The sequence below is a fragment of the Echinops telfairi genome, unplaced genomic scaffold (genome assembly GCF_000313985.2).
Source record: "Echinops telfairi isolate 266 unplaced genomic scaffold, ASM31398v2 ScPeMD7_36;HRSCAF=134, whole genome shotgun sequence".
Lineage (NCBI taxonomy): Eukaryota > Metazoa > Chordata > Mammalia > Afrosoricida > Tenrecidae > Echinops > Echinops telfairi.
The window spans coordinates 699,068-717,935 of NW_022103934.1; the positions used below are offsets into that span (position 1 = coordinate 699,068).

The 18,868-nt window shown below is 59.3% G+C and overlaps 1 protein-coding gene across 1 annotated transcript in view; it reads left to right on the forward strand.

Annotated features, from left to right (window-relative positions):
- The window catches only part of KANK2 (KN motif and ankyrin repeat domains 2), a 23,219-nt gene extending 5,232 nt beyond the window's left edge, over positions 1-17,987 (forward strand). The window contains exons 4-12 of the mRNA XM_013008380.3: positions 6,736-6,861; positions 6,963-7,065; positions 7,944-8,183; positions 8,707-8,794; positions 9,237-9,456; positions 10,315-10,457; positions 12,730-12,930; positions 13,010-13,099; positions 16,036-17,987. Of these exons, the coding sequence (XP_012863834.1) occupies positions 6,736-6,861; positions 6,963-7,065; positions 7,944-8,183; positions 8,707-8,794; positions 9,237-9,456; positions 10,315-10,457; positions 12,730-12,930; positions 13,010-13,099; positions 16,036-16,089 (1,265 nt within the window). The 3' untranslated portion in view covers positions 16,090-17,987. The remainder of the gene's footprint in view (positions 1-6,735; positions 6,862-6,962; positions 7,066-7,943; positions 8,184-8,706; positions 8,795-9,236; positions 9,457-10,314; positions 10,458-12,729; positions 12,931-13,009; positions 13,100-16,035) is intronic.
- Positions 17,988-18,868: the final 881 nt, after the last annotated feature.

Below are 18,868 nucleotides of genomic sequence, written 5' to 3' on the forward strand. Positions count from 1 at the left end.
TTTCCTCGGCGCCCCTCGCTGCCACCAGCCCCAGGCTCAGCCTCGCTCAGGTGTCCCTTCAACACCACCTTGGTCACCAAACTCGAGGGGTGGTGGTGGGCTGCTGGCTGATCGTTATCACCAGCCACTCCTCGGGAGAAAGACGAGGCGTTCCGGTCCTATACGGACTGACCAACAGCCTGGGAAATCCACCCGGGCAGTTCTCCTGCGTGCTGCAGTGGCGCTGTGCGCCTGAATTGACTGTCCCTGCGCGCATGACTTTATGTGCCAGGTTCTGCTGTTGAGATCGACCGTGGCATCGAACCAGCCAGACCCAAGCCTGTGGCAGGAGGAAAGAGGGACTGCGATCAGGAAGCATAGAAACACACTTGGAGAGAATAAGCGTTTGAAGCCAATTCAGCAGGGCAGGGCGTGGGTAGCTGTTGAATGGAGTGATGGCTTGGGTTCAAATGCTCCTTGCCCTGCTCCCTGGCTCAGTGCCCCGGAGAAAGTGATTAAAATCTTGGTGCCTCGGTTTCTCCACGGGCAACACAGAAGTCTTTAGCGGATTAATCGCAAGTTTTGATGCATTCGTTTGCATCAAGTGTTCAGCCACCCATGAGCAGTGGGAGCCCTCCAGGGCTCCAGCTCCTGGCTTCTAACAGCCTCTCCCAGGGGCATCTTTTTAACCCAGATGGAGACAGGGAGAAGTCGGGCACCAAGCGGGGGCCAGGGGCGACCCATGGCTTGGTGGCACAGCAGGGGAGGGACTCTCAAGGTGTGGAACCAGCTGGGAAGCCAGGTGGTGGAGAGGGGGCGCTGAGAGGGGAGTGGAAGGGAGGCATGCAGACTGGGATCCCGCAGGTGTAGTGGGCGGGGTCAACAGTGAAAGCCAGCTCGTCATCTTTGGTTTCTGGGACCCCATGTGTGTCAGGAGCAGAGGGGCCTTCCACGGGGTTGTCGGCAGCTGGTTTCTCCCTGAACATCGTCAGGCCTGTCTTCTAGACGTCGCTGGTTGGGCTTGAACTTCCAACCGTTCAGTTCTCAACCAAGCATGTTAACTGTCTGTTCCAGGGACTCCTCTGGTTTTTGGTTTTTTTTCTTTTTTTCTTCTCTGGTTTTAAAAAAACAAAGCAAAACAAAAACAAGAAACAAACCGCCCTTACTACTGCCGATTTGGATCCGACTCCTGTAGGACAGGAGAGAGCTGCCCCAGTGAGTTTCCAAGACTAGCTCTTTGCTGGAGGGGAAAACCTCATCTTTCTCCCTCTGAGGGGCTGGGGATTTCGAACTGTTGACCTTACAGTTAGCAGCCCAATGCATAACCATTATGCCACCACGGCTGCTCTTGCTTTACTTAGTGTTTGGGGTTTTGTTTTGTTTTTGTTTTTCCAGTTTTGTTTTAACCTCTATCTTCTGCTGACCACATTGGGGGGTCGATGAACATGCCCCGCCTACAGCAAACTCAGCTGCCTGCCTGCCTCGCTATATAAAAGAGCAGAGCGAGTGGGAGGCAGGCAGAGGCCAAGAGCCCCCAGGGAGCTCGCAGCTCATCCCTGTCCCTGGGGCCCACAGGGGGGCCAGCAGGAGAAGAGAACACCTGGATATGGGGGTGCCCCTGCCTGGCATCTGCACAAGGCTTTGACGTGCCCCCTGCTCCCACTCCAAACCTATTCCCGTGGAAGCAATCCTTGTTCTTTGTGGGAAGTTGGGGGCCTGCAAAAAAAGGGGTCCTATCAACTAATGACCCCCAGGTGTAGCTCGGGTCAACCCGTGGGGGGGTCTTTCCTGCATGAAATAAGTCCTCGGTCATTCCCCCCAAGCTGGGACCAAAAGTGGCTGTTGGGCCGCCATCCTGTTCCCGAGATCACTGAAGTTTCTCGGGGGCTCATTCCAGCTTCCGACAGCCCCTCCACACACACACACACCCCGGTCAGGGTGGCCTCTGTTCCCGCTTTGCAGAGGAGGAGGTCAAGGCTTTATTCAAGGTCCTCCAAGCTGGTCTTTGATCCTCATTGCACCTTAGCGACCCATTGGTTCTCAGCAGCATCCCTTTCAGAGGGGAGGGATGGGTGGGGGCGTGGAGGGCGGGAGGGTGGGCCTGGCTGCCATCGGATGACTCGGGGCCATTCTGTTGCAGCTAATGTTCCTGCCCCGCCAACGGTGCTCCGAACACGTTCCTCCACCGAAAAACCTGGGCATCTTTCTATCTTGTTTGCTCGGGGCAGGTTTCTGGGAGGACATTTTCGAGGGCCTTGATGTCTGTTTGTCGCCCCCCCCTCCTCAAAAAAATTTTTTTTAAATTTCTTCTGCACTTGAGCTCCTCTCGTTCTTCAGCCCACGGCCACCACACCTGCTCCGGGCCCCGTAGGCACCACGCTCCCGTCCTGCCGTCACCGGCGGCTCTGTAGCAGAGTCTCTGCCCTGCTGGTCGGAGTGAACACGCGGGGCTGCTGGGACGTTGTTTGTGGACCCCGGATTTCATTCTCATACTGTGTTTACACGTCCCACGTCTTTCATCCCCTCTCGCGGCCGTTTCAGAACAGAACAGGCCTGTCGTTTGGCTGCGCGTGCACACCCTCGCCAGCAATGCCTCCTCACGCCCGTCATAGTATTGCTGGCACCCCTCTTCCAGACTCGTATTTAGACGCTGGGGTGTCCTTAGAAATATGCCCTTGTGTGGTTCAGTTTCCTTAAATGGAATTGTACTTAAGAAGGAAAGGGGGCGGGGGCGGGAATCCTGACCTGTTTCTTATTTTTTTTCCTTCTCTGCGTACCGTTTTCTAACTCTCCAAGCTGCTGTTTGTAAACCTGGGGTGCCGCACTCTGACGGCGGCGTGGACGTCCACGTAACCGTACGTTTCTAACACGAGCCCCGGGAGCGGAGTGGGCCATGCACGGGGCTGCTTCACTGCAGGGCCAGCCGTTGGAAATCCCCACTCCACGGCGGAAAGAGGAGCCTTCTCCTCCCAGGAAGATTTGCAGTCTCTGGAACCCAGAGGGGCAGTTCCTAGAGAAAGGTTCTTGGAGTTCCGAGAGGGTGGCTGTGAGTCGGAATCAACTCGATGACAAGCGAGTGAATTTTGTTTGCTCTGTACTTTCCTTGGCCAGCCTTGTGTGACACACCCTCCCCAGTCCCCACCGGCAGAGGGGTCCAGACAGCTTTCTAGTATCTGACCGTCTGACAGTGGGACCGAGCTGACGGCTTTTGTTAAGGTCCTCCGAGCTCCTCTTTGATTCTCCTGTAACATTATCCCGTTAGAAATAATACTAATAAAGCATCCCATTGTCCCAGAAGTGGGACCACTCCTTTTTTTTGAGGGGGGGCACTCCTTGTTGTATAAATTTGAATTTCTGCTCTTCCTGGTGAGGTTGGACATCTCCTTATATGTTTACCAAGATTCCTGAGTGACTCACCAATTCATCTTTCTTTGGCCGGTTCCCAGAAGTTGCTAGTGAGTTTCAGATCAGAAGTTGGCAAACCAATGGCCCACGGGCCTCGGCCGGCACCCCTGCTAGGAAGGGCATCATAGCCATTGAAATGGTTGCAAACTAGGGAAGGGGCAGGGCTGGGTTTGGGGTTGTTGGGTTTTTGTGTTTTGTTTTATGACATGAGCAAAATCCTATGAAAATCTAGAGTTCTTTTTATAGTTCCCTCCCCACCCCCAGCCATTCCTGCATTGTCTGTGGGTACACTCCACCCACCGCGGCCCGTATTGTGCTTGGAGGGGGTTTTGTTGTGTTTCATTTGATTGGAGGAATTCCTGAGAGAAGTCTTTCCGTGCCCGAGGCCTCCGGGCTCCGCGCTGGCTTCTCCAGGCACGCTGCTGCGATTGGGCCCTGCCGGGAGCCTGGCCGTGGAGGGGGCTCGTGCTTGGCAGCTCGCTACAAGGTCAGTCATTGGGAGCCACCCAGCTGCTCCGAGGGAGACAGACGGAGCCGTCCACTCCCTGAAAGAGGAAACCCACTCATCCAGAGAGCCGAATGCATGGATTTGGCAAGTCCGAAGTCCGGCAGTGGTAGAGGAAGTGTTCCCAAGACCTGAACGTTGGCTCCGAGAGAGCCACATGGCTTCCCAAACCCTCAGAGACCCACATGGAAGCAGTTCTACCCAGACCTGATCAGAGGAAGTGTTCCCAAGACCTGAACGTTGGCTCCGAGAGAGCCACATGGCTTCCCAAACCCTCAGAGACCCACATGGAAGCAGTTCTACCCAGACCTGATCAGAGGAAGTGTTCCCAAGACCTGAACGTTGGCTCCGAGAGAGCCACATGGCTTCCCAAACCCTCAGAGACCCACATGGAAGCAGTTCTACCCAGACCTGATCAGAGGGCTGTGATGGGTCAGCCTTGACCTGTAGCAGAGGGAGGGGTGGGTGTGCGTGCGTGCGTGTTTTCTTGCTTTCTGACGTGCGTATTTTCCTAGCCATTCCTGAGAGGTTTCTGTTTGTTTCAAATAGTGTGAGGTAGGGATCCAGCTTGGTTGTTCTCAGGCCAGTCAAGCCACTTGCCCAGTACCGGTCACCCTAGCATGCGCTCCTCATGGACTTCGGTTCCTCCGGAGACGTCGGAGTGCCCCTTTGCGACGTGGCCATGCAGTCTTGATAACTGTACTGGTTACTGATGGTGGGTGGGCGGCCGTGCCCGCGTCTGACCTTGAACACTGGAAGGATCTTTGGCTGGTGAAGGCAGAGTCGGCTTGGCCCAGGAGAGGGCACAGGGGCCTGAACAGCCTCCTGTCTGGACTCTCCGGTGCCTGCCTGCCTTGGAGCCCTGGGGGCACAGTGGTTACACACAGGGCTGCGAGCCTGCAGGTCTGAAGTTTGAAACCTCCAGCTGCTCCTTGAGAGAAAGAGGAGCTTTCTACTCCCGGAAGTGGGTACGGTCTCAGAAGCCTGCCGGGCCCTTCCGCCCTGCCCTGCAGGATCCCCGCAAGTCTGCCCTGACCTGATGGCAGGAGCTGAGGGAGCAGAAGGCCTTGCGTTTGGGCAAAGATGGGGGCTGTGAACCAGCCCGTGTGCCGACCGGCACATCCCACACGGCCACACCACACGGGTGCTGGCTTGTTACGTGTACATTTGTTTATCGCCCCCATGGGACGGTGGGGGGCGGGGTGTTAAAACATCAGGAGTTCCTCTGCCCTCCCATGAGTTCGAGCCCCAGCCCTGAAAGGTGCCAGGACCCTGGGTGACGGCACTGCCCACGCTCTGCATTCACCGGGGAGCCATCGAGACCCCTCCCCATGATGGAAGCTGTGCAGAGGGCACCATTCCTGCACATCACGAAAGCATTCTGACCCTCCCAGAGAACAAAGCCAACTGGCGTCTGCAGGGGGGCTGGTGGCAGGAAGGGGAAGCCCAGGGGATGTGGCTCCCCACGAGGCCTGGGGGAGACGTCTTGGATCTGTGCTCCCTGGCAGGGCACCGATGGAGGAAACCCGACCTTCATTCTGCACCCCAGGCTGGGGGCTGGGGAGCTGGAGCTGCCCGTTGACCAGCAGCTGTGGACACACACCCTTGGGGTGGGTGGGTTGGGGTGGGGGGCCCTCTTGCCCAAGAAGCCATCTTTATCCTCACATTCACCGGGTGGGGGATCAGAGCTCTAGTCGTGCTTACTGTCTCTTCCCTGGTCATCGGATGATGCTGCGTTAGGTAAGGAAGGCGACGGTAATACTGGGGTGCTGCTTTGGCGGGGGGAGGGGGGCGAGAGCAGAGCTCTCGTGAGTCATGTCAGACTTTGGGGTCAACAAGCACCCGCTGCGTTAGTGTTCTGTTCGCTCTGCGTCTTACTGAATCTCAGTGTTTCAGACACCGGGAAGCCACGTCGCTCCTCTCCGCGGGCACAGTTACTCAGAACACACATCCCTTACGCTTACTCGCAGAACCTGTGTCTGTGGCGCAATCGAGTTAGGACCGTGCGCTTGAGGACTGCAGCCCAGCTGCCGGCTTTGAGAGCGCACGCAAGCACACTCCGTACCCCGGGCGTGTGATGCCCAGATAACAGAGCGCAGCAGAACTGCGGCAGGCACGCAGCCGCACGCACCTGCGGCTGGTTTCTCCAAGGCCGCTGCACGCTCTCCATGGGTTCCTGTTAGCCATGGCCCTGATGTCTGGCTTCCTTAGCAATCAGCTGCGCCAAGAGCAGCCCCAGGGCCTGAGCAAGTGAACGGGGCTCCTCGGGGGTATTGGGGTGTATCTTAGAGAAGTGTCTGTCTGAGGAACCCAGCACCTTGGAGGAGGAATGAGTCCGTAGCACCATCCCCTGGGCCCACTGGCACACCAACGAGCAGAGGCCGCCTACCAGGGCTGGCTCGAGTCCGCTTCAGATACGAGCAAATGCCCAACCTGCCAGACGCAGGTGGGCTGTGAAGGAGAAAACGCTTTCAGAGCGGTTGGTGATGTGCAGGTGGTGTGCTCTGCGCTCGGGAGAGGTTAGGTCCTTGCTCAAAGCCACACAGCTCCTGGGGGAGACCCCCCCCCCCTCAGTGGGAGTGGGAGTTGTGGGAGGAACCACCAGCAGGGTCCTCCTTGTCCCTGAGGAGCTGTGGGACCAGCAACAGGCCAGGATTGGCCTTGGGCAACCTTGGATGCTCAGTCTCCTGCAATATATCCTGACACCCCGTGGCTGGGAACCTGGGACACATATAGCGCAGAGCACGCCTGGACCCTGGTGGGACTTCCACGAGAGGCAGGTGTGGTCGGTGGACTGCTGTTTCCCCATAGCCGTGGGCATGACACACCTCTCCTGCCCCGTCCAGGTCTCAAGCAGGGCCCTGCGGGGTCGTCCTCCCAGCCACAGCCCACCCAGGACGTGGCCACCACCGTGGACCAGGACCCAGCCAGGCAAGCAGTCCCACGTGAGGCTGAGGAGGCCGGGGGCACCGGTGAGTGCTGGGGGTCCCAGAGAGGAGTGGGCACCAGGAGGCCCAGCCCCAGATTGCTGCAAAGGACCCTCATGATGCCTCCCCCCCTCTGTCCCCCGCAGGCGGGCCTCAGACGGGCATGCGGTCCATCATGAAGTGGAAAGAGGAGCCCGAGGACTTGGCCGTCCAACGGAAGTGCCTCCAGTTTGTGGGGGTCAATGGCGGGTGAGAAGACCCCCCCACCCCTGCCATGTTCCCCGCTCTTACCTCATCTTCCCCACCGTCCCTCAGCCCGCTCCCCTCCCACGTGAATGGAGAGCCCCGCGCCAAGCCCCTCGCCTTGATGAATTCATGCCATCAGTCTGTGGAAACCGAGGCATGAAGAGCCCGAGGCCCTTGCCTAACATCACACGGTGTCCCCACATTTCGGCCCCTGGGACCTGGTGGGAAGCCACTGGACTGTCCTACCCCCGGGGCCCACTTGGGGCCTCACAGGGGTGTGGGGCTCCAGAGAAGGCACTGGAGGGCCCAGGGTGTCTGGTGCAACTCGCTGGAGTAGGGTGGACTGGTCCAGTGTGGTCAAGGTGAGGATGGGGTGAGGTGGAGCGAGGGGGTGGCCAGCACTTAGCCTTCCCTCCAAGGCAGACAGCAGCCTCAGACAGAAGGGCGAGGGTCTGAATTGCAGGCGCCACAGAGGACTAGGGACACCAAAGCATTGACTAAGAGTGTCCCTCTGAGCAGGCCCCATCAGAGGCCACACGCTGGACACTCACCATGGGCCAAAGCCATCCTGGAGGCCGAGGTCTGCACATTGAACCCATGGGAGGAAGATGAGGCTGTCTGCTCCTGCCGAGGTTTACAGCCTTGGACACACAGGGGGCAGCCCCCCTCGTCCCCCAGTGGGTTTCCTGTGCACAGCGTGCTGCAGCACCCTGCAGGGTTGGGGAGGGGGCTCCATTTAACCAGCAGGGAGGCTGAGCCAGGGCAGGAGAAGCCAGCCCCCCTGCGCCCTTCCTCACAGTCTGCCTGCCTGTCTGTCTGCCATGCCTTGCCCGTCCATCCATCCGTCCACCTGTCCGTCCTTCCTCCCCTCCCCCACGCAGGTATGAGTCCTCGTCGGAGGACTCCAGCACCGCAGAGAACTTCTCGGACAACGAGAGCACGAAAAGCGAGGCTCCCCAGTCAGAGGAGGGGGCTCCCGGTGTGGCCGAAGCTCCTCAGCTCAGGCCTGTGGGGACAGCAGCCACCCAGCCCAGCCACCAGGAGGGCCAGCCACCTCGAGAGCCCCAGCACATGTCCACAACCGAGGGGGCATCAGGACCGGACGGGGAAGAGGAGATCCGGTCAGTGCTTCGAATGGGAGGGATTCAGGAAGCGCCATCAGTCATGCACACCTTAGTCTGAATTACAGAATGAGCACTTTTCCCCGTGGGGAGGTGAAGGTCAGTTCAGAATGTTGGAGTCAAGGCTTAGGAGCCAGAGTTGATTGTAAACCATCCACCCACCCGCTGGTCCTGTTTTGTTGTTGTTGTTGTTTGTTTGTTTTTACCTTCCCCCACTCCCCAATTAGAACTTTGTCCTTGGGAAGTTACATAGCTTTTTTGGTGGGGGACCATCTGTGTTTTCCACCTCTGCCCCGGGGGTGGGCTGTAAAGGGGGTGAAAGGGGTCTAAGGGGATGTGTTGGTGGAAGGCCTTGTCTGAAACTTCACCACTTGGGCGGAGGAGGGGGAACCCCCGGGCCTACTGGGTGGGATGGTGGAGAAGTGAGGTCCACCCAGCTCCACGGGGGGATGTGGGGCACGAGGGGAGCCAGGAGGCCGAGGGGGGCCCCCATCATCAGGCCCCTCTGCATCTTCACCGACAGGATGGAGCTCAGCCCGGAACTCATCTCCGCCTGCCTGGCCCTGGAGAAGTATCTGAGCAGCCCCGGCGCCCTCACCGAGCGGGAGTTGGTACGGCCAGGCCCCACACCGTGCCCCCCAACGCTTCCTTAGCCTCCGAGCCTCCTCTGCCTCGTGGGGGCCCCGGAAATTAAGCTGGGCACTTGGGGAGGTGGGTGGCACGAGAGTCCAGGGCCCAAGAAGGTGGGGAGGGGACCCAGCATGCCGATGGAGGGCCAAACCTGAGCTCTGTAGTCCCTGTTCCCACGGGGGCTTGCCAAGTCCTCTCCCGGGCATCCACCCTCCCACGTCTCTGTATCTACTTCCCATCAAGACTTACCCCAAGTTCCTCTGGGGTTGGTCTTTGCCAGGGTCTTAACGGGCATGGGTGTCTGTGCACCAGGGGACGAGGTGCCCGGACATCCCCTCCGAGGGTCTTGTTCAGGACAAGGGCAGGTCTTGATAGGGATGGGTGCCCCGGCTCATGCCCCGCGCCCCTCCCCGCCCCATCCAGAAAGCAGCCTACACCACGGTGCTGCAGGAGTGGCTGCGTCTGGCCTGCCGCAGCGACGCCCAGCCGGAGCTCGTGCGCCGCCACCTGATCACGTTCCGGGCCATGTCGGCGCGGCTGCTGGACTACGTGGTCAACATTGCCGACGGCAACGGCAACACGGCGCTGCACTACTCCGTGTCTCACGCCAACTTCCCCGTGGTGAAGCAGCTGCTGCACAGCGGTGAGCAGGGGGCTCCCCCGGGTGTCGGGGGGCTGCCACCTGCAGTCAGACGGGGGAGACAGCTCGTCCCCGGTCTGAGGACATGCCAGAAACTGCCCTCCCAGTCTGACGGGGGAGACATCCTCCTCCTCACCAGTCGGAGGGGCCAGAAGCTGCCCTCCCGGTCTGAAAGGGGAGCCACCCCCCAAGTCCATCCAGTCTGAGGCAGAAGGCACTGCCCTCTCAGCCTGAGATGGGAGACGGGGTCCCTACCTTTTTCCTCAAGTGAGTGAAAAAGGCAGACGGCTGAGACTCGTGGAATAGGCTCGGCCCTCCCAAAGCCCCCATTATCTCGGCGGAGGAGAGCGATGTCGCCTCCAGTCTGGGGCGCAATGAGGACGAGAGGCTTGCCCTCCCTCCGTCTAACAGGGATGCGGCCTGCCAGTCCGACAGAGGGGGCAGAGCCGGGATCCGATGGAGGGGAGGGGTCCGCCCTGAAGGGTGAATGTATCCCCCAGACTCATGCGGGGGACGCAGCAGTTCCTGCTCTTAGTGCTAAATGGAGGGGCCGATCCAAGGCACGCCCAGTCTGGGGGAGGGTGCATACAACCCCCCCCTGTGGAGAAGGAGACCCCTAGAATAAATGTAGCCCTCAGTCTGAGAGAAGGGGCAAGCAAGGGCACGCATGGATGGAGGAGGAGGCACTGCACCCAGCACCTCTCCACCCTGGCTGTACTGAGAAGCTCCCTGTCTGATGGTGGAGGCGTGGCCCACCCACCTCACCCCCACCCCCGGGAGCCTCCGCTAACCCTGTGTGACCAGGCTGGCAGCCCAGGTGAAGTCTAAGGGTTCACGCCCGCCTTGCCCCACCCCACTCAGGTGTCTGCCAGGTGGACAAGCAGAACCGCGCCGGCTACAGCCCCGTCATGCTGACCGCGCTGGCCACCCTGAAGACCCAGGAGGACATAGAGACCGTCCTGCAGCTCTTCCGGCTCGGCAACGTCAACGCCAAAGCCAGCCAGGTAGTGGAGGGGGTCCTTGAGTCCCTGCTAGGTCAGGGCTGCACGCAGGGCCCAGGCACCGCCGTCTCAGACCCCACCCAGGGGAGCGAGCGGCCTCGTGCTGACCCCGAGACACAGAGTCCCCTGCTCAAGGCCAAGCTGCTGGAGCCGGACCTGAACTCTGGATCCTGAGCCCCTCCCCACCGCACCCTTTGTTTTTGCCGAATGACAGAGGGGTCTGCACCTTAGAGCCCTTTTCCTGGGAGCCAGTGACGGTGGTGATGTTCGTCCTTCAGCCCATCACTGACAACATCACCATCCTCCTCCAGATGGTTCCCCTGAGGACATGTCTCCCCCTCAGGAGTTTCGGGTCCCTGCAGACAGGTGTTTCCATCTACGTCAGGGCCCCTGCAGGCCACACCTGGCTCCGGAAGGGCCTGCCGCAGTGGGAGACACCTGGCTCCCACCCTTAATTGCTTTCTTTCTTTTTTACCATTTGCTCCTGAATGCATTTTTTTTCATCCCAACGCTACTTATTGTTTGTTTGTAAGCATTTTATGGAGGGCTCGCGCAACTCTTGTAAGAATCCCCACATGAATCGTCTCAGGCAGGTTTGTACAGATGTTACCATCGTTCTTTCCTAGGTGCTTTCTTCCCATGGGGCCCTTGGTGTCAGCTCCTCCCCACCACCACTTCCGCCCCCCCCCTTTCTTAATCTGACACCCTCCTGGCCCTTCCGGGGCCCTTGGATGGGGCTGGGCCCTGGGGACTCAGCAGCTGGACGTGCAGGCGTGGTTGCCCCCGGGGAGGACCGGCGGGCAGGCAGCAGGAGCGTGTCCAGGCAGTGTGGTGGTTGGCAGCACGTTTGGGGTCTGGGCGCTGCAAGAAGCCACCCCAGGGGAATTTTTATTTATGCATGAAGTATTAATTCAATTCATAAGACTCACTATACTTATGATGAGACACTACATTAAAAAATCATTTTATTAGGGATTCGTGCAACTCTTATCACAATCCATCCATCCATCCATTGTGTCAGGCACATTTGTACATTTGTTGCCATCATCATTCTCAGCACATTTATTTGCTTCCTACTTGAGCCCTTGGTGCCAGCTCCTCATTTTTTCCCCTCCTTCCTGCTCCCCACTCCCTCATGAACCCTTGATAATTTCTAAATTGTTATTATTTTTTCATGTCTTACATTGACCAATGACTCCCTTCACCCACTTTTCTGTTGTCTTCCCTGGGAGGGGGATTTTAAGCAGAAAATGGCCCGGCCTGATTCCTGCTGGCAAAGCTCCCTGCTGAGAGGATCAGGTGCCAAAGCCTGAAGGGTGGAGACCCTGGGAGGGGTGGGGCAGGGGTGCGTGTCCTGGCCCGAGCACCCACCTAACTGCAGGAGGGAGAGACGGGTGCTGGGCGGAGCGGAGAGAGAGGGCCTGCCTCCCTCTGACTGTGACACTCTCCCCTGTCCTTACCCACCGGACTGCTCATCGAGGAGGCTCGACTGAGGGCAGACAAGTCCAGGAGCCTGCACTCCGGGGTTCCCTTCCCCTCCCCTCCCCACCAAGCTTGAAAATGGGCTCACTTGTTACGCGCCAAGTTGACCCTTGTGAGTTAGGGACGGATTCAGGGTGGTGGCGTTGTGGTTTACCTGCTGGGCTGTGATCCCCCAGGTGTCCACAGCCCTAAACCATCATCCGCTCCTGGGGAAGAAAGACCGGGGGCTTTTTACTGCTGTAGACAATGACAGCCTGGGAAACTCACGGGGGTGGGGGGGCAGTTCCACCCTGTCCTGGGGGTTGCGTGGGGTCAGCATCAACTCCATGGCAGGGATGTGTTTTATGGGTTTTGGTTGTATTTGTTTAATGTCCAAGAGGGTTCAGCCTAAGACAGCTTCTTGGGGGAGGAGGCATTTAAGTGGAGAGCTGAGGGGGGGTGATGGAGCTGCCAGCAGGAGGCAGGGGGCCCACAGGGGGAGGGAGTTCCCACATTCGGGTCCAGGGAGGGCGTGTGTGAACGGGAGAGAAGAACACAGGTTCCGGGGAAGCGTGAGGTGCCCTGGGGCCTGGTGTGGGCCACAGGCCTTCCTGGCCCTGGTCGCTCGTGTAGTGGTTACACATTGGGCTACTAGCCTCAAGGTCGGCAGTTCGAAGCAACCAGCTGCTCCTTGGGAGGGAGACTGGGCTTTCGACCCCGTAAAGAGTCACAGTCCCGGAAGTTCTGCCCTGTCCTGCAGGATCGCTATGAGTCAGAATCGACTTCTCACCCTCCCACCCACCCCTTGTCCCAGGCGGGGCAGACAGCCCTGATGCTGGCGGTCAGCCACGGGCGGGTGGACCTGGTCAAGGCCCTGCTGGCCTGCAAGGCGGACGTCAACGTGCAGGACGACGACGGCTCCACCGCCCTCATGTGCGCCTGCGAGCACGGCCACACAGAGATCACCAGGCTGCTGCTGGCCGTGCCCACCTGCGACACGGCCCTCGCGGACCGCGTGAGTGCCCGCCCACCCCCAGCACCCCCGGGAGGCGGGTAGGGAAGGTGGGCGTCACGCTGCGGTGGCTGTTCTGCAGGACGGAAGCACGGCCTTAGTGGTGGCCCTGGATGCCGGGCAGAGGGAGATCGCGTCCCTGCTGTACTCCCGCATGAACATCAAGTGCTCGGTGAGTAGGGCCTGGCAGGGAGTGACGGGCTGTGGGCAGGAGAGTGGTCCATCTCCTTCTGGGACCCCCAGTGAGGAACCAGGCCTGGGGCACCCAGGCTGCACAGTGGTGGTTAGTATTCGAACCCAGATCTTCCTGCATCCCGAGTCCTGCTTTGTAGAAGGGTTTCATGACCTAGTCCCGCCCTAACAGAACTACCTCAGGGCTCTCAAAACGCACCTGCCATCGAGCAGATGCGGACTCATGGTGACCTGTAGCTCGGGGCAGGACTGTCCCTGTGGATTCCATGTTCGCCCAGTCCTTCTCTGAGCAGTGGCAGGTGGCTTCAAATGGCCGAGCTCGCAAGTCTCAGCCCAACTTGGAACCATGGCACCCCCAAAGGCACCTTTGACTTACCACAAGGGGTGGCTTTGCCAAACAGAAATGTATTTTCTCACAGCCTGCAGGACTCATAAGTCTAATTCAGGGTGCTGGCTCCAGGGAATGGGGCTCCAGGTTGGGCGCTGACCCCAAGGTGAGCAGTTCAAACCCACCAGTGACTCCCTGCTAAAAAGATGAGACTGGCTGCTCCCAGGAAGACTTAAAGTTTCTGAAACCCAAGGGAGTGGCCCTAGTCTGCCCTGTGGGGTCGAGAGGGGTCGGGAAGGACCTGACGGCAGTGGCTCAGGCTCTGGGGGAAGAGAAGGCTTCTCTCTTTCTGTTACCCCTTCTGCGCTTCTGCCCCTCAGCGATCTCCGGGGTGGTGGTGGTAGGGGGGGATCAGGCACCTCCCTTCTCCCATCTCTGCTCTCCTCCCTTGCTTATGTTAATCACCTTCACGTCTCAGAAGGGCTTCACCCCCACACCCCCACACCCCACATAAACCCCGCCTCAGTCAGAGTAAAGATGGCGCTTCCTAAGAGCAATTGTAGCCACAGGCCATAATGCAGCGGTTCTCAACCTGGGGGTCGAATGACCCTTTCACAGGGGCCGCCCGATTCATCACAGTAGCAAACTGACCGTGATGAAGTAGCAACGAAAATAATTGTATGGTTGGGGGGTCACCACACCATGAGGAACTGTGTGAAAGGGCCGCGGCATGAGGAAGGTGGAGACCCCCTGCTGTGCAGGGTGGGATTGAGAACTTAATCCACCCAGAGTCACGACCGGTCTCCACTGGACACATTCCCACCGAGCGCCAGCTGGGAGCTCAGCCCTACGCTGGGTCCAGGGGGTCACCGCAGGGACCGGGTTCAGCCCTCAACCCAGAGGAACATTCTAGAAATCGAAGCAATCTGCAGAGTGCTGAGGAGCACGAGAGAAGTCGGGGGGGACAATAAGACTCAAGTCAGGACAAGTGGAAGGAGCGGATGGGGAACCCAGGGGGCAGCGAGTGTGTGGGAGGGGGAGGATGGCTGGCACCACACCAAGACAGCCGGTGTCCCCAAGTCCACCGGGGACTGGCTGTTGAGTCCGTTTATGCCCTGCACTGTTCATTTGCAACAACGAGAAGTCGGGGGTCCCCCCCTAAAGGAAGCCCCCCTCTTAAAGGAAACCATTAAAGTGCTAAGGGAGTGAGCTGAGGCCTCAGGAGGACGCTGACAGGAGCCCTGTGGCGTAGGAGTCACCCCGTCGAGCAGTTCCCCGCAAGGTCAGCGGTTCGAAGCCACCAGCCGCTCCTCCTCGGGAGGAAGACAGGCTTGCTACTCCTGTAAAGAATTACGGTCTCAGGAACTCGGGGGCCTGTCTATCCTGTTACCGGGCCTCTGTGGGTCGGCACTGACTCGACGGCAGTCCATTTGGTTTTGATTTGGTGGGTGGGGGGTTGACATCCGAGCGAGTGAGCTGGGGGGCTGCCCAAGCAGAGGAACTGCCTGTGCAAAGGCCCTGAGGCTGGACCTGACCGGACAGCGAGGGAGGCAAGCAGAGTGGCCGGAGGGGAGCCCAGGAGGAGGTGACAGGCACCTGGGGGCTCTCCTTGAAGACGCACCGCTGGTGTGCTGAAGGCCCAGCGGAGCCTGGCTGAAAAGCAGCCTGACCTAGTTGTACCCAACCCAGCGTCCTGCTCATTTGATCACAAATCTAGGGTTTAAAACACCCTACCTGTTAGCAAGGTGCTCCTCTGGAACCCTAAGTGACGTCACTCACAGGCCTGTGGAGCAGGCCAGCTTTCCAGCCCCACAGTCTGCTTGTTCATTAAGTACCATGCCGGCATGACGGTCAACGCTCCGATTGTCATGCTTGTGTTCCAGGCAGGAAGGTGAGGCCTCGCGGGGCTATAGCATCTCTGGCCCACAGGTGCACCGCCAGGAAAGGTCGGAGCCTGTCCGCCTAGTGAGCCTGCCCTGCGGAGGCACATTTGGGACCCTGTGGGAGGGTGGTGTGGTGGGTATAACAGTGCCTCTAGAAACGGTGGGAGAGATGGGTGTGTGGATGTGAACAGGCCCCTAGGTGGGGACGTGACTCCCTCTGCTCCCTCCTCCGGGCATCCGGCCAGCTGGCCTCCTCTGTGAAGTTGGGGTGACAGGGCTCGCCATGTCCTCCTGTCCCCTGCCGTCTGCTCTGTGGTCCTGCCCCCAGGGACTCACGAGAAACAGTCCCGAGGCCCCCCCAGCACCCACCCTCTCCCTTGGTTCCAGGCTCCCACCTCCTTCCCCCTCAGTCTGCCCACTGCAGCCTGACAGCCCAAGCCCTCTGGTCCCTGCCCTCCAGGGCCCCCACCTCCCTTGAAGTAAAAAGCCCAGGTCTCCCCTCCCGCCCCTCCCTGGCCCCATCTCTCTCCTTTCCCTCTGGCTTGCTGATTCCAACGTCACGCTGCTCCCCGAGGAAGCCGTACTCCCTCTGCTGTCCCCCTGCATGCATCTCCGGCAGAGGGTGGAGGCTCAGGCCTGCGCCCGCTCACCCCAGGCAGAGTCGGCCCCTCCAACTTCTCCAATGGGTCCTGCTTCTCGTTTCAGTTTGCCCCGATGTCGGATGAGGAGAGCCCTGCGACTTCCTCAGCGGAGGAATAGCCGTGGGGGACACAGCCACCTCTCCTCCCCCAGGGGATCCCGGGACCGGTCAGCCCCACAGCAAGCCCTCACTCTCCTCCTAGGCCAAGTCCACACGCCAAGGCCCTGGTCTCCCAGGCCAGGGGGCTTCCCTTCTGCCTCCCCATGGGGAGGGCGACGGGGCTGACAGGAATGGGATTCCAGCCCCAAGTTTGGATCCCCGAGATCCCGTGACACCAGTTCAAAGCAGCCACAGGCCAGACCGAAGTTGAGTTCCTGTACAAATTGGCGCCAGGGGCTGGTGCCGGGGCGTGAGTTTGAGAACATTCGGAACAATAAGCCAGCCATTGTGGGCGGAGGAGGGACTGGGAGAAATAGTGTATTTTTAAAGCCTCGTTAAGGGAGGGGCGGGGGAGAGGAGGTTCGTATTTGTTGACGACTTTAAAAGTCGCTGGAATCGCACATCCTGAATGCTGTTACACACGAGTGGCTCTGTCCCCCCACCCCCCACCCTCATGTCATTGTTTGGTGTATAATAATGCTCACTGGGCCCACTCCCCCCAGTTTTCTTGGGGGTGTTGGCCTCTGGTGTCTTTACGAAACATGCTGTCCCGGTTGCCAGGGCAGGAAGCTCGAGGCTCGCTGCCTTCTTGCTGCCACTGCCAGCCTCTCCTGCCCCCTCCGGTCCCATCCCCAGGAGTGGGAGCCTCCACCCCTGAGGCCCAGCTCTGCAGGCTACGGGGGCGCCTGGGACTTGCAGACAGTCTGCCCATGTGGAGAAAGGCCCAGGAGGCTCTCCACACACAGGCCTTCCTCTGAAAACGCTGACCTTAGAAAATGCTGGAGGCCTGCAGAGGCAGGCGGCCCACGGTCCGCGGGGGAGCGTGGCCACCCCCTTCCTCCCCAGTGGAAGGGAGATGGGCATGTGCCTGCTGGCAGAGCACAGGGCGAGGCCCAGAGCCCATGTGGGTTGCATTAAAAGTTGGCCTTCCCCCAGAACTAGGCAACGCAAACTTAAAGAGACAGGGCTCCACTGAAACGCCAAACGAGGCCGGCTGGCCTCCCCCAGCCTGCCTGGAACGAAGTGCCAGCGCCCCCCCATCCCACCCCTGCTGGAAACGGGGCTCATCAGGGAAACCAGTTCCTCCTCCGGGCCTGTTTTGTCCCCAGAATCCCAGGGTCTCTGTTCTTTCCTGTTCCTCTGTGAAGGGAAACCGGGCAGGATTTCAAAGCCCATTTGCTGTCCCGTTGACGCCGACTCATGGAGAACCACCCCCACCCCCACCATCTCTGTTGAGGAGCAGAGCCATGCCCCACAGGGCTTGGGAAGGCTGGGCTTTCCTAAGGAATCAGCCAGGCCTTTCTTCCAAGACACCTCCAGGTGGGACTCCAATGGGAACTGCTTGTACCTCTTCCCCCAGAACCCCCCCAAACTGCCCAGAAGGGACGTGCTGGCTTCTAGGAATGCCGATTCCTTGGCTTTGATGGAAGGGGTGTCCCTAAGGTGAAAGAGGTTGGACGGAGTGGACACGAGGCAAGATTGAGTGTGTGTGTAAGTGTCAGCGGAGAGTAAGCGAATGAAACCCAGGCTGGGTGATGGCTGGCTGAAGCAGAGGTACTAGAGCTCGCTCCCCACGCGTCCTCAACTGCGTGGATTTTAAGCTCCTAGAAGCAGCCCAGAGGCTCTTGACCACCCCCCTCACCCCCCACCCCAGAGAAATCCCCGGTGACCCAGGCCCGCGCCTGAACAGGGGACGGGGCTCAGTGCGGACCGGCCGCCTCTTCTCACCTATACGCATGTCTTTACTTTCTGACCGCGGTACGTTCATACAGACAGTATTATTACACTTAAATGAAGTATTCCCGTTTCTGTAATCTTTTGTAGAAGGTAAATGGATTTAATAAAGCCATCGATAACACCAGTGCCTCCGCCTGGTCTCTGTCTCGCCGTGCGCCCCCTGCGGCCCGCAAAGAGATCCCCCTTAAAACAGGACATGACAGTCAAGATAAGAACTCTTAGGCTGGGCCCCAGATAAGCCGGGCAGGGCCCGTCCTAGAGCCACTGCCCGTTTAAACGTCCATTTGCGGGAATGAGTGAATGCTCACTAGCCATTCCTGGCCAGGACCCACGCCTCTGGATTTGCAGGTGTAGAGAGAATAGGTCATCGCTGCAGAAAGTTCCATTGGACACCACGGTCGTCACCCTGGGTCCCTTGATGGCGGGGTGGGTGCCCCTTTGGACTGCTGGCCCCAAGCTCGGCCGTGCAAAACCACCAGCCACGCAGAGAAAGACGCGGCTTTCTGCTCCGAGGCAAGTCAGTCTCAGGATGCCACGGAGCCCGTCCGCCCGGCCCTGTGGGGCTGTCATGAGGCGGAACAGACTCGGAGACGGTGCATTCGGCTTGGTTTGATTGTTGCCTGGAAGGAAATCTTTACAGATCAATGACCTGCTCCCGAACAATTCCTAGGGGTTGTAAGTGACAAAACGCAAGCAATACACAAGTGTTGGGCATAATGGAAAGTACCAGTTGGCATAAGTGCCGCTGTGGGGAGGGCCTCCTGCCAAACCTTTTTCTGATCGGTTGAGTGATAACCCTCTGACTTCACACGGGGACACGAGGGTCTGAGTCATCGTGCCAGCAGGCTGCACTTCCTCAGCCCACCCCCACCCCCACCCCGCCAGATAATCACTCGACTGACCTCTCACTTCCTTTTCCGCTTGGCAGTTCAGCCCAGAGAGCATGCCAGTTTTGAGAGGTTTCAGGAAACCCCGGGCACTGTATACCAAAGTCGGACGGGG